The 11,353-nt window shown below is 49.8% G+C and overlaps 1 protein-coding gene across 2 annotated transcripts in view; it reads right to left on the bottom strand.

The window, feature by feature from the left end:
* Nucleotides 1-1,549: 1,549 nt before the first annotated feature.
* STK10 (serine/threonine kinase 10) overlaps nucleotides 1,550-11,353 on the bottom strand; it is a 52,531-nt gene continuing 42,727 nt past the window's right edge. For both annotated transcript variants that reach the window (XM_055718356.1, XM_055718357.1), the window contains 10 exons: nucleotides 10,737-10,867; nucleotides 8,670-8,793; nucleotides 7,258-7,437; nucleotides 6,927-7,019; nucleotides 6,645-6,774; nucleotides 6,107-6,231; nucleotides 5,397-5,585; nucleotides 4,980-5,105; nucleotides 4,591-4,704; nucleotides 1,550-4,476 (listed from right to left, as the gene is read on the bottom strand). In XM_055718356.1, the coding sequence (XP_055574331.1) occupies nucleotides 4,336-4,476; nucleotides 4,591-4,704; nucleotides 4,980-5,105; nucleotides 5,397-5,585; nucleotides 6,107-6,231; nucleotides 6,645-6,774; nucleotides 6,927-7,019; nucleotides 7,258-7,437; nucleotides 8,670-8,793; nucleotides 10,737-10,867 (1,353 nt within the window). In that variant the 3' untranslated portion in view covers nucleotides 1,550-4,335. The remainder of the gene's footprint in view (nucleotides 4,477-4,590; nucleotides 4,705-4,979; nucleotides 5,106-5,396; nucleotides 5,586-6,106; nucleotides 6,232-6,644; nucleotides 6,775-6,926; nucleotides 7,020-7,257; nucleotides 7,438-8,669; nucleotides 8,794-10,736; nucleotides 10,868-11,353) is intronic.

Genomic DNA, 11,353 nt, shown 5'->3' with positions numbered 1-11,353 from the left:
GCCCTGCTTTTCGTTCCCCCAGAGAGTTCACTATCCCCATCACAGCAGGAATGCTGCAAAAGCCTCTGGGCAGCCCAGGGGAACTTGCAGTCCAGAGGAGACAGGACGCAAAGCACAGAGGAGGTAATGAGGGGAGCTGAGAACGCTACAGCTGCTGCAGCACCAGTAAGTTTTCAGGGCTGCCATCTCTATTTTTAAAAATCAAGACAGATTTTTACTTTTGCTCCATTTTCAGCACTGCACCAGGGCAGAATAGTAGATAACAGTTGTTTCTGGAATACACTGTACTTACTTATATTTATAAATGTAAGTATCCTCACAGTTGAAGCTCCCCTCAGGCACTGCCAAGGACATGCAGATGAAGTTAAGTACTCCTGTGAGATCCTCTGCTTCACTGGGATACGCTGAGCCATTTTTGACCAGTGTCCCAGGAGACAGTGCAATCCTGGCACATGTAAATGAAGGAGATAGTAAGAAATGAAGTAGCTGAAGACATGTAATTAGCCATCTCACACAGCAGGGAGACAGGCACCCTCACGCTTTGCTCTTGCCCTTCTCTCATCATAGTGCTGCCTGTTTGACACTCCACCAGCAACAACCCACAGAGCTGACTCCCCTTTTGGCACCTCACGCCTAAACTCACACACTGCAGTATTACTTGACTGGGGTGGACAGCGGTAGCAAGGTCATTTCCAGCATGGAACCCACATGGAACCACAACATGGTAGAAGTTGGCAGGCTCTGAAGCAACCTTCTAAAAATGAGGGGAAAAAAACCACACCAGCCCCAAGGGCTCATGTCAAAGCTGCCCTTGCATACCACACATCCTTGCTTGGTGTAGGGCATCTGGTTGAAAGAAATCATAACCAAACTGGCAGGCAAAAATATCCGAGTAGAAAACAAAGTCCACACAGGCCCTGTGGCTGGTTACAGAGGTGGTGGGAGCTTTTCTGAGCAACACCCAAGGGAGCAAGCAGAGGTCTCCCCCCCTGCACTGACAGGGGAGGATGCGATATCTTACCACATAATGCATCCCCAGGTTCCAAGCGCTCCTTTAGCAGAGGATGGGGTGGGAGGAGAGACGGAGGCATCCCTAGGACCTCCTTGTCCCACCGAAGCATGGCAGCTGTGGCATTTGTCTGAGACCTTCTGTTAAAGCCAGGCAAGCTAATTAAAAAGGAAAAAATGAGCCATGTGTAAGTGGTTTGGGCTCCTCAGACGACACGATGCAATACTCCCTCTTCACCGAGCAGGGTCAGCCGAGCACCGCCTTAACACACAACCAAGTCATCGACGGAACTGCCGCTTCGCTGAAGGTCTACCAGAGTTCCAGCTTTGTAGCAAAGATGCTACTGCCACTGAGCCGCAGCACGCCGCAGCAGTGTTTCTGAAGCAACTAGCTCTGTTTTAAAGGACTGGAAGTTCAGTCTTGCAAGGTTCACATGCCAGAACTAGCTCTGGAGGTTTCTGTACATTAGCAAAACCCAGAGTAGAAGCAAAGTCGGTCTGAGACCACAGTCAGTGATCAGGCAGCAAATCAGACACATGCCCAGGTTTCTCCATCTGTTACTTTATTAGAAGGGTCTTTACATCATAGTGGTGGCCCCACGGAAGCCACTTTACAAAATATTAAAAAACCTTTTTATTCAAAGCCACATTTTAAAAAAATGGCATCACATTCCCCCTCAAAAACAAGCTGGGTTTATTCATCGTTCCTTCTGAACAGGAAGCAACAAAACCATCCTCTTTTGGAAGGGGGGGGGGGGGGAGGGAAATATAATCACTCTGTAAACATGCCAATTATAAGATGTGCTCCCTTGCCCTCTTCTAGGAGGCAGACATGGTACTAGAGCCCTGGCACACCCAGAGAGGGAACAGAGAACAGGGGAAGGGCAGGGGACACAAAGCCAATCCCACCCTCTGTTAGCAAAAGCAAAATTACATTGCTAGCTCCAGGCTGCAAATAAGTGGACTGGAGAAGGACAACCGATTTACCACGGTGGCATCACATCAGCTCTTTAAAAGTCCTCAGAAATAGTCTCTTCCTCATGGCTGCACAATATCCAGAGAGAGCTGACACTTGCCGGGCTGGTGAAGGCGGCAGTCAGAAGCAGCAACACTCTTCAGCTGAGGAGGTATATTACGAACAGTATGCTGCAGGACATCCTTCTGCAAGTCACATGTAACACATGAAGGCTAGGAACCAGCTACTGATTTCTGTGACAACAACCATTCCATAGAATAGCTCCAGACTGACCCCAATGGGACCAGGAACAATACCACTGGAGCTGCCGTAACACATTTATAATGCAATTAAAAGCTTCAAACCAGCACACTGTCCTGGTTCAGGAACAACCCTCTGCATTCATTAATTTTACATCAGCTCCCAACCTGGCACTATCACATCAAAGGTACAGTCAATGCTTCTGGAGATGGAACTGGCAGTCTTCCTAGAAGGACAGGCTAGTTACTGAAAAGCTGCTACAAAGCTGGGACCCTTTGCAGTCTGCTTGCAAAGGGTCCCAGCCCTTAGATGCCCATCTAGGCTATGTTTGTTAATAGAGACATTAATGGTATGGGTTCAGAAGAAACTTGGAATGTCCCAAATGGATATAGTCTCGCTAGTTTGGAGAAGCTTATAAATATATATTATGAACTCTAAGTGGGTAGTAAACGCACTCCTCAGATAAAAAGGTGTTACAGACCTGGGGGCTGTCTCCTTCAGCTAGGTACCTAGAAGTGTAGCACATCCCACACCACCTTTTCCTGAAATGCCAGTATGTCTCCAAATCAACAGATGAGACTTTAAAATACCACTTCTTCAAGCAGAAACATTTTTTTCTTGCTAGAGAAGCAGGCCTAAAACAAACAATATTGTCCAGAGATCAACAGAGAGAAAAACTTAAGTGCTACTTTATATCTTCTGGCTGTGTAAAAAAGGTGCTGCCCAGCGACATCTCTGTTCCCCTACACAAATGTGTGCTCTGGGTCCAAACCAGCAGCTCAGCCAAACACTTCTTTGTGCAGATGGAGGAAAGCAGCCCAACCGAGACACATCACCATGGAGCAGAAGAGACAGAGGGCTGGACCTGCCACTGCTCTGCCGCTCTGCCGTGTGACTCCAAGCTCAAAGCCAGGAGAATCATCCAAGAAACTGTGGCATATCATAAGGAGATGAGGCATCAGTGGAGAAAGCGATGCTGGGAGTAACAAGCTACAATGACCTGTTTTTGCATCTCCTCTTCCCTTGCATCCCTTGTTTCAAGAGTCCTTTATTCCTACTGAAAGATGCTTTGCAGCCTATTGCACCGTGACTGCACAGTGGCCAGGCTGGTTGACCCACACGGCCCAGAAAAATCTAGCACTTAAAAAAAAATACCTCAAGCACATGTGCAATCATGAGAGCTCCAGCAATAACACCCTTCGGCCCCTCACTTGTCCTTACCAGAAAGCACATGACTGCAACCAATATCTCATTGTGTCACCACCGGACTGAGCACCGTTACAAACCTCCTCCTCTGCACATACACACACACACTTTCTTTAAGAGACAAAAGCCTGCAGCCAGCTGAACGGTTTCATTATGCTATAGCCCCGTCTCTGATAAGGGAACATTAGCTAAGTGCCAGGGGGACTGCGGTGCCAGCAATCATGGCAATGAAGAAGCAGAAACATCTTTGGAAGGATGTCCAGCCTTTCTGCATAGTCTGTACAGGGAGGAACAGGAAAGAAAACCCTCCCTCCTCAAAGGCAAAAAACCCCAAATCACTGTCTCCCCCTTGAGCAAAAAAAGGCCACAGTAGATAGAAATAAATCTAAACCAAATGTTGGGGGGCCACAAGGCCAAGGGTAGCCTAAGACAAGGCCAAGGCTGCTCTGCCCCAGATTAACCCTTACAGAGGACTGGGAGGATGAACGGCCACAGCAGAGAGAGAGGCTGATAACCCCTGCGCAGAGGGCAGGAGCCATCGCCTGCTCCTCCTGTTCAGAGAGGTTATTGCTTCAGTCTGAGCTGACAATCCCAGTGAGCACCAGGCTCACGTAAGATGCAATGCATCCAGCTAACAGTGCAAGTATGATTGCAGAAAGGGTCCTGCCCGGCTTCCTAGCCCGGAGCTGTGCTGAGCAGGCCATCTCCGGGAAAAGCCACCAAAACTTCCAGCCAGCATCCCCCAGTGCAGGACAGAAGCCACGTTTATCTCAGACAGAATGAGAGGACAGGAGGGTGCTGTCGTAAGAAGAGGCTGCCAAGAGGGTCTTCCAAGTCCAAGTTGCCCACCTGCAGCCCAGGGGGACACAGCAGATACCAGCTGGTGGCCTGCCAGCTGCGGGGTGTTACGAGCTCTCCGCAGAGCTAAACAGGACGAACTTGGCATGTTTTGTTGGGGATGCTGGCGTCTGTCCATCTGCCTCCTCGCTCAGCTTGAAGAACATCTCCTGCTCGCGTTTCTTCTGGTTCAGCTCGTCCTCTAGGGCCTTAAGCAGAAGGGAACACACACAAGACTGTATTTGAGATTGTACTGGAGCTACGGACACTGTCCCCTCCAACCAGCCAAGCAGGACACCCTGCTCACACCAAGGAGGCACTACCTTCTTCCGTGGCCTCAGCTTGTCCCGCCACTCCTTCATGTGCTGGTTGTGGTTCTCATCCAGAGACTTAAGCTTCTGGGTTTCATGCTCAATCAAGAGGTGACACTTTTCATTCTAAACACAGATCACAAAAGAGAACACCCATTAAGCAGCTGGGATGGTAAATCCAGTGGTCAGATAGGACTTGCATCAGCCAGAGGCATTCAGAGCTCTGAGCTCCAGGGCAGGTTTAGACACAGCCACAAGGACCTCACTGGGCAGAGCAAGGGGACCATCAGGTCTACTTCACTGACAGTCCTCTGCAGCCACTTTTTCAGACATGCTCCCTGTGCTGGAGCAGAAACAGTGCACAGGTAGCTTCAAGAGACTGAGCCACAAGGGACAGGTACCTGCAGCTGCTGGAGCTCGTTCGTGTTGCTCTCGCACTGGGCCTGCATGTCCTTCATCTGTGTCTCGTGCTTCTGCTGCTGGTGCAGCCGCTCTGCTTTTTGCCTCTTCTCTTCCTGCTGAGCAAACTGGAAGAGAGAAAAGCAGGTGCCCATGTAGGCAGCACTGAAGCTGGTTAAGAGATGGCCAGCTTGCACTATTGTATAGGAAAGAAAGAAAACCCCAGAGTCACTAGTCATGATGGAAGCAGTGCTGAGAACCACACCTGATGCCACAAAAGCAAAGACCTCTGACATCCTGCAGTGAGTGAGAAATTTGGGAACAGTTGCCTTTTTCCAGCTTCCCTTCTGCCAGTAGGCCAGCAAAGTACTTCACCCCCAAGCCAAGCCTCAACCCTGGAGCCCTTTGCAAGCCCTGACCTGTTTTATCTTCTCCCGCTGCTCAGATGCACTCCCACTGGAGTGGATGTGAAGGCTCTTCTTGTACATGGCCATGCGGGTCTTCCCTTCACTCCGCTGGATTTTGGGGAGCCGGGCTTTCTCCTGCTGCTGCCGAATTTTCAGCTGCTCTAACATGCGCTGGTTGTATCGCTGCATTTGCTCCCTTTCCTGCAACAGCAGAGGGACAGGTATCAGAGGAGGAAGGACACCTCAGGCTGACAAGAAAGTGCTGAGGAGACCCAAGAGAGCAGATCTGGGAGTTGCACAGAGGTGACTGGTGACAGACAGCTGCAATGGGACAAGAGGTGAGGGCAGCTACTGAACACACTGTGAAATAGAAGAGAAGGGGGGTGTGGAAGGAAGCAGAAATGGCTGTGAGACATGTCGGTCTTCATTTGCTGCTCTGGGAATCCAGCATCCCACGTACTGGACAGTGACAGATTTCCAGAAAAGCCTCCAGAATTCACACCTGCTTCTTGTACGTTAAATGCACGCAGCACAGAGCGTACGTTCCAAGCAAGTAGGCTGACCTGAGCATTATTCTGGTCCCTTTTCACTAATGATGATGAAGTCCCTTAACTCCTAACACACTCTTACCCACTTAGAGCCTGGAAGGGAAACATCCCTTCTGGGGACACCCAGGCACCCTGCTGACCAGCACCCGGAGTGGGGAAGTGCTAACTCTTCACCTTCTCATGCTTCCGGAGCAACTCATGCCTCTGGAGAAAATACTGGTCCTTCAGCTGCTGCTTGATAAGCTGGTGTTTCTCCTGTTGCTGATGCTCTTCAAGATCCCAGATGCATGCCTCCCGGTCTGAGGAAGGGAGAAGGGTCAGGAGACAATCCACCCTGGCTACCCCCACCTCAGTCACATGAAGCATTCCCGAGCACAAGCGATCCCTACACACAGGAGCAGTGCAGCAGATGTGGAGGGTGATGATTCACCTCCTGCTTTCCAAGAGAAATTGGTTGCAAACCATATTGGAGAATCATTTCTTGCAATTATGAAGCCTAATTGGTTCATATTTGTAAAGCACTTTGAAGATTAAAGTGCTAAGTATTATTATTGTTAAACATTTAGACAGGATCTGGCAAGGCTGTTTTTTCTAAATCCTATCCTGCCAGCCTGCAACTCTGTCACAGCATCTGTTGCGTGGGAAGAGCCAGCGTTGGATAAACCCATCGTTACAGCATTTGCTTTCCTCCTTTCCAGCCTTTGCCACCCACCTCTCATGAGCTGCTGCTTTTTGTTCAGGCACTCGCGTTCCTTGTCACAGATCTCTCTCTTGTTCTGGGCTGTTATATTCTTCATGGCTAGCTCCAGGTCCTCCTTCTGCTTGGCCAAAAACTCCTGTTCCTGGAAGAAAACAGCAGTACCACCATGAGCCCTTCTTTTGCTGCAAAAGCTGAAAAACATCTGGTGGTGTTTTAGAAACTGCCAGTCCCTCAAGGAGGAATGATGCTTCATTTACTGCATGTTTCCCAATCTTGGAGTCGTGGTAATCTTACCATGGTTTGTTTTTTCTGGGCAAAGTCATCCATCTTCACCTTCATGTTCCCTTTGCGCTGTTGCCGCGGCAGCTTCTCAACCTCATTTTTGACCTTTGGGGAGACAAATGAGATTTATCAGCAGGTAACTTTAGACCAACAACAACCCCAAGCAATGCCACTAAACAGCTGAACCTCAGGAAACACCCAAATACACCAAAGAAAAACAAGAGCTTCTTGCTAAAACACCAACTGCTTCCCTCTTAAGTTGTGCTACGGAGAAATGCTAAAGCTTTTCTGGAAGAAACAAATGCAGAAAATGAGCTTTCCTCCCTCCTATGCCCATTTTTACCTCCTTCTTCATCTGCTTCAGCTGCTCCAGGAATTTGACATGGTCCCGCTCCTGCTCCAGGCGAATGCGTTTGGCCTCCTCCCGCCGGCGCAGCGAGTGATCTTGTTCCATCTTCTCAATCTGCTGCTTCTGCTGCCGTTCCAGATTTTCCAGTTCGGTGTCGTAGAACTTTTTCTTTGTCTGCATGGGAAGGGAACAGAGGTCAAACTCAGCCTTCTCTCTGCTTTGTCGTCTTCCAAAAGTTTAAAAAAAAAAAAAATTGCCAACAGAAATAAAAAAGGAAAGGAGAGGGGAGAGGGCAGGGAGTTGCCCTTGCATGGATCGAGCCTCTTTACTAAGTAGAGAGACATTTCCAAATCACGCCCCACGAGGCACACAGGCAGAGCCAGCGCTAGCACCAGCACAAAGCATTTAACTTGTTCTAGCGCTGATGCACTTCAAGCCTTTCTCCTGCTTATGCCCTGATCTGCAATATCCCATTGGGACCTGTGGCAAACGTTAGCAGGCAGTGAAGCTCAAGCATAACCAGTTCTTTTTCTGCAGACAAGGACTTCCAAGTCTGAGGGCACCGTGCTCTGACAGTGCCCTCGTGTCTGATCTCTCCCTCCCTGCGAGCTGCAGGGATGCAGCACCTGGGTGTCAATGAGCACAGGCTGCAAACTGCCCCAGGGAAAGGGTGAAGGAAGCAGGTCTGGGGCTTTGGCACACCTCACAAATGAGAAGTGACATGCTAAGATGGGAATTCACAGACGTGGCACGTCAAGACTAGAAATACAACAAGGCACACGACTGAGTGATGGCTCCCAGCCTGCCGCGAGGGGCTGGGGCTACCAGGCGCACATGCTAGGTGAATTAATAAGGGGATATTTAAAAGATGGCTCCTGAAAGCTTTAAAGGGACTTATCTACAAAATTATTTTACTTCAGCAAAAACTGCCTATGGAAGGACTAAGTATGTAAGCCCCGTTTATTCAATTTACACTCAAAGACTTGCCAGCTTCCCTGCTGTCACACACTGGCCACACTGCTTTCGTGTTTAAAAGGCTTTCTGTGACATACAGCACAGTGAACTGGTTCTCACAGCAGCCACGAACAGACATAGAAGAAAAGGTCATTAAACAGGCAAAGTCCAGAACAAGCCCTCCCCTGCTACATCATGCCAGGCAATGGCAGTCAGTGCTTCCCAAGCTGCAGGCTGCATGCACCTGATGCCCACAAAAGCCTCTGTCCTCCACAAATGCATGGCATGCCTTAATCCCAAAGGGATTCCTTGGCGGTCCTGCTCCCTCCGGACATGATGCCCCAGGATTGCTGCAACTCAGAGAGCCTTGCCCTGCACAAGGGTTTGCAGGGCATTTGCAGGGAAGTCAAACCAGCTGATAGCCGGGAGCTTCCCCTTCCCTGCCCATGTACCGTCATTTCTTGCTCGAAGCGCCTGAGCATCTGCTCCAGCTGCAGCTGGTGTTTGCTGTTGAGCTGGGCCTGGTTTCGGTGCTCCTCCTTCTGAAGGAGACGCAGCTCCCGCAGCTCCTGGCGCCTGCAGAGGGTTAAAATGGAGGGGGAGAAAGAAATACAGTCAGACAAGTTCAGAGGCATGTGCCTGAGCAGAGATGGCAGAATCAATAACCAGAGACTTCAGCAGAGACTGGAAGGCGCACAGCCATCCCGTAGCACCTCACCACTTGCTTTGAGCACAGGCAGGAGGTAAATGTCAACTGACTGATGCCCTCTCAGGCTCTGTGACACCAGAGCACTGCACGGAAGCAGGATGCTAACTAGGGTAATTGTTGGAAAACCATCCGTTTTCACAGCTAAGGCCTGTTGTTAGCACTCACAGGTTCTCAAACAAGCCCTGTCAAAGATCCTAAGGTGATTCTGCAGACATCGCTCCCCCAGCCAGCAACCAAAATATCTGTTGTGCCAGCTGGGTTAGTGTCTTCAGTGCACCCAGGCCCTGCAACTGTTCTTGCTCACACCTGGGTGGCAGAAAGGGTGGTTCTCCCAAATTCTGATGTATCTACCACGACATTGCATTGCTCTTCTCATCCAGCTTCACATCCAGTGAAAGGGATAGTCTGCTCAGATGGTTGCATTTGAGCCCATTTGCCATGTTTGCGCCCGATTGAGTTGGAAATCACTGAAGTACCCAGCAAAAGGAACAACAGCAGCAGTTTCCCCATGCAGGATCCCCACTGTGGCCTCCACTGCTGTGCACGAGCCTTACACAGAGTACAATCCTCTGCAGGGGCCCTCCTAGGAAAAGCACTTTGGGAACATTTCTTCTTTCAAAACAAATCCAAACCCCATTAAACTGACTGGTGCAATATAATGTGCTCTCTTCTGACCTTGCCTCCAAATCAATACCTTGGCATGTTGCAAAACCCCAGAAACAAGCCCCTTAAGTGCAAATCAAGATGCCAGAAATGCTGATCGATCGTGCCCACTAGCTGGCCCCAGGGGAATAACTACTCCCAAAAGGTGTCTGGGGACTTGATGCTTTCCAGCCCAAGCCTCCCCATCTCCTCCCCCAGCCTGGAGATGGAGCAGACACTATTTAAAAATTAAAAAGCAGCCTCTTTCCAGGGATGCCACTGCAGCTGAGTGGACCAGGAAAAAGCAGCTGTGCCTGGAAATTCCCTGTATGCTGATACACATGCTCCCTGTGTTTTGCTGGGGTTATATCCACTTCTCACACAAAAGTAAGTAGCTAATGAACTTCTGCATAGATCTGAAACTAAGACCTAGGAAAAAGGCTACTGCAGGGACACAGTGCTTGGGACAGATTATATTCTCAGGGAGCCCCTCAGAGCAGCACAAGGGAGCCTAGAATAGGGCATCAAGCAAAACAGTTTGTATTTTAATTATCTTAAGGGCCTTTTCATTTCAGTGCTGCTACTGATAGTAACGGAGCTAGAAACAGCAGTTTCTCTTCCTGAGAGCAAGTCATGGAGGTTGGAAAGCTGCAAGATCTGCAAAGGAGTCATAAAGGCTTCAGCAGGGAGGATACACTTGTGAATATTAGGTGACACCCAAGGAGTTGACAACTCCCTTGACATGTCTGTTGACATTCTGAGGACATACAATAAAAAAAGGAAGAGCAGCATCTTGAGAAGGTTTCTGTGCTTATTTCCATTGAGACAGCACATGTACAGCCCTAGAGACACATTCAGTCATCCCCAGAGGACAAATCCAGCCATAGCACAGTCTTCCCTCACCACAGCCTTGCCGTGTCTTATCCCCGAGATGCATCCCTTGTTCCCCTGCATGCAAACAGAGTTCAGCTTATGTGGAAAAGCAAGCCCTCTGCCAGGCAAGGAAAGGCTAAAACAAGTGATGTCCACACTGGAATGTTGTCCTGTCCACGTGGGGTCAAGACAGAAAATGAGAGGACCTTAGGTTGGTCCTGGATTTGCTTGTGGAGAAGAAAACCCTGCCCCAGCTCAGTGCACTGCCCTCCCTCCACCTCAGTGACCCACTTGCCTGAGAAATCTCATCTCTTCATCTTTCTTCTCATCCTCGCTGATGATCTTCGAGGTGGTGACGCTCACCTCTACTCCATCCACCACAAACTTGCGGGTGCGTTTCAGCGTCTTCTTGTGCATCCGAGAATCCTGAGTTTGGCAGGAAAGGAGGAGGGGAGGAGGCCATGAAGCAGCTCCCCAGCTTGCTGCATGGGGTGCTACAGCTGGAAGCCTCAGAGCAATTTTGATGCCATTGTTAATGAAGAACATCAGCAAGGAAACCTCATGAAGCGAAAAATCATCAGCATATTTTGAGCCGCCGCTCAAGCCACGCAGCCTTGCTACCATGCCACAGCACAGTGCAATTTCCACCCTGCAGAAACCTGGTCTGGCGGAGAAGCAATCCAAAAAGTCCCTTTGCTCACAGCTAAAGCAAAGGCTGACTGGGGATGCTAGGACCCCCCTTGCATTGCAGTGCTGAGGAATCCACACAAGAAGCAGCTTGCAGGGGTTCCTTTGAAGGCGCCTGGGCCATCTGACCCGCAGGTACACCCCATGCGCCCTTGCAGGTGTGAGGCAGGCAAGGCTGCTGCATCAGGCTGCGACTGCAGCCACCGGGAAACAAGCCAGCCCTGC

This window comes from Falco cherrug, chromosome 8 (assembly GCF_023634085.1).
Source record: "Falco cherrug isolate bFalChe1 chromosome 8, bFalChe1.pri, whole genome shotgun sequence".
Taxonomy (NCBI): Eukaryota; Metazoa; Chordata; class Aves; order Falconiformes; family Falconidae; genus Falco; species Falco cherrug.
This window is presented reverse-complemented; position numbering and strand designations above follow the sequence as displayed.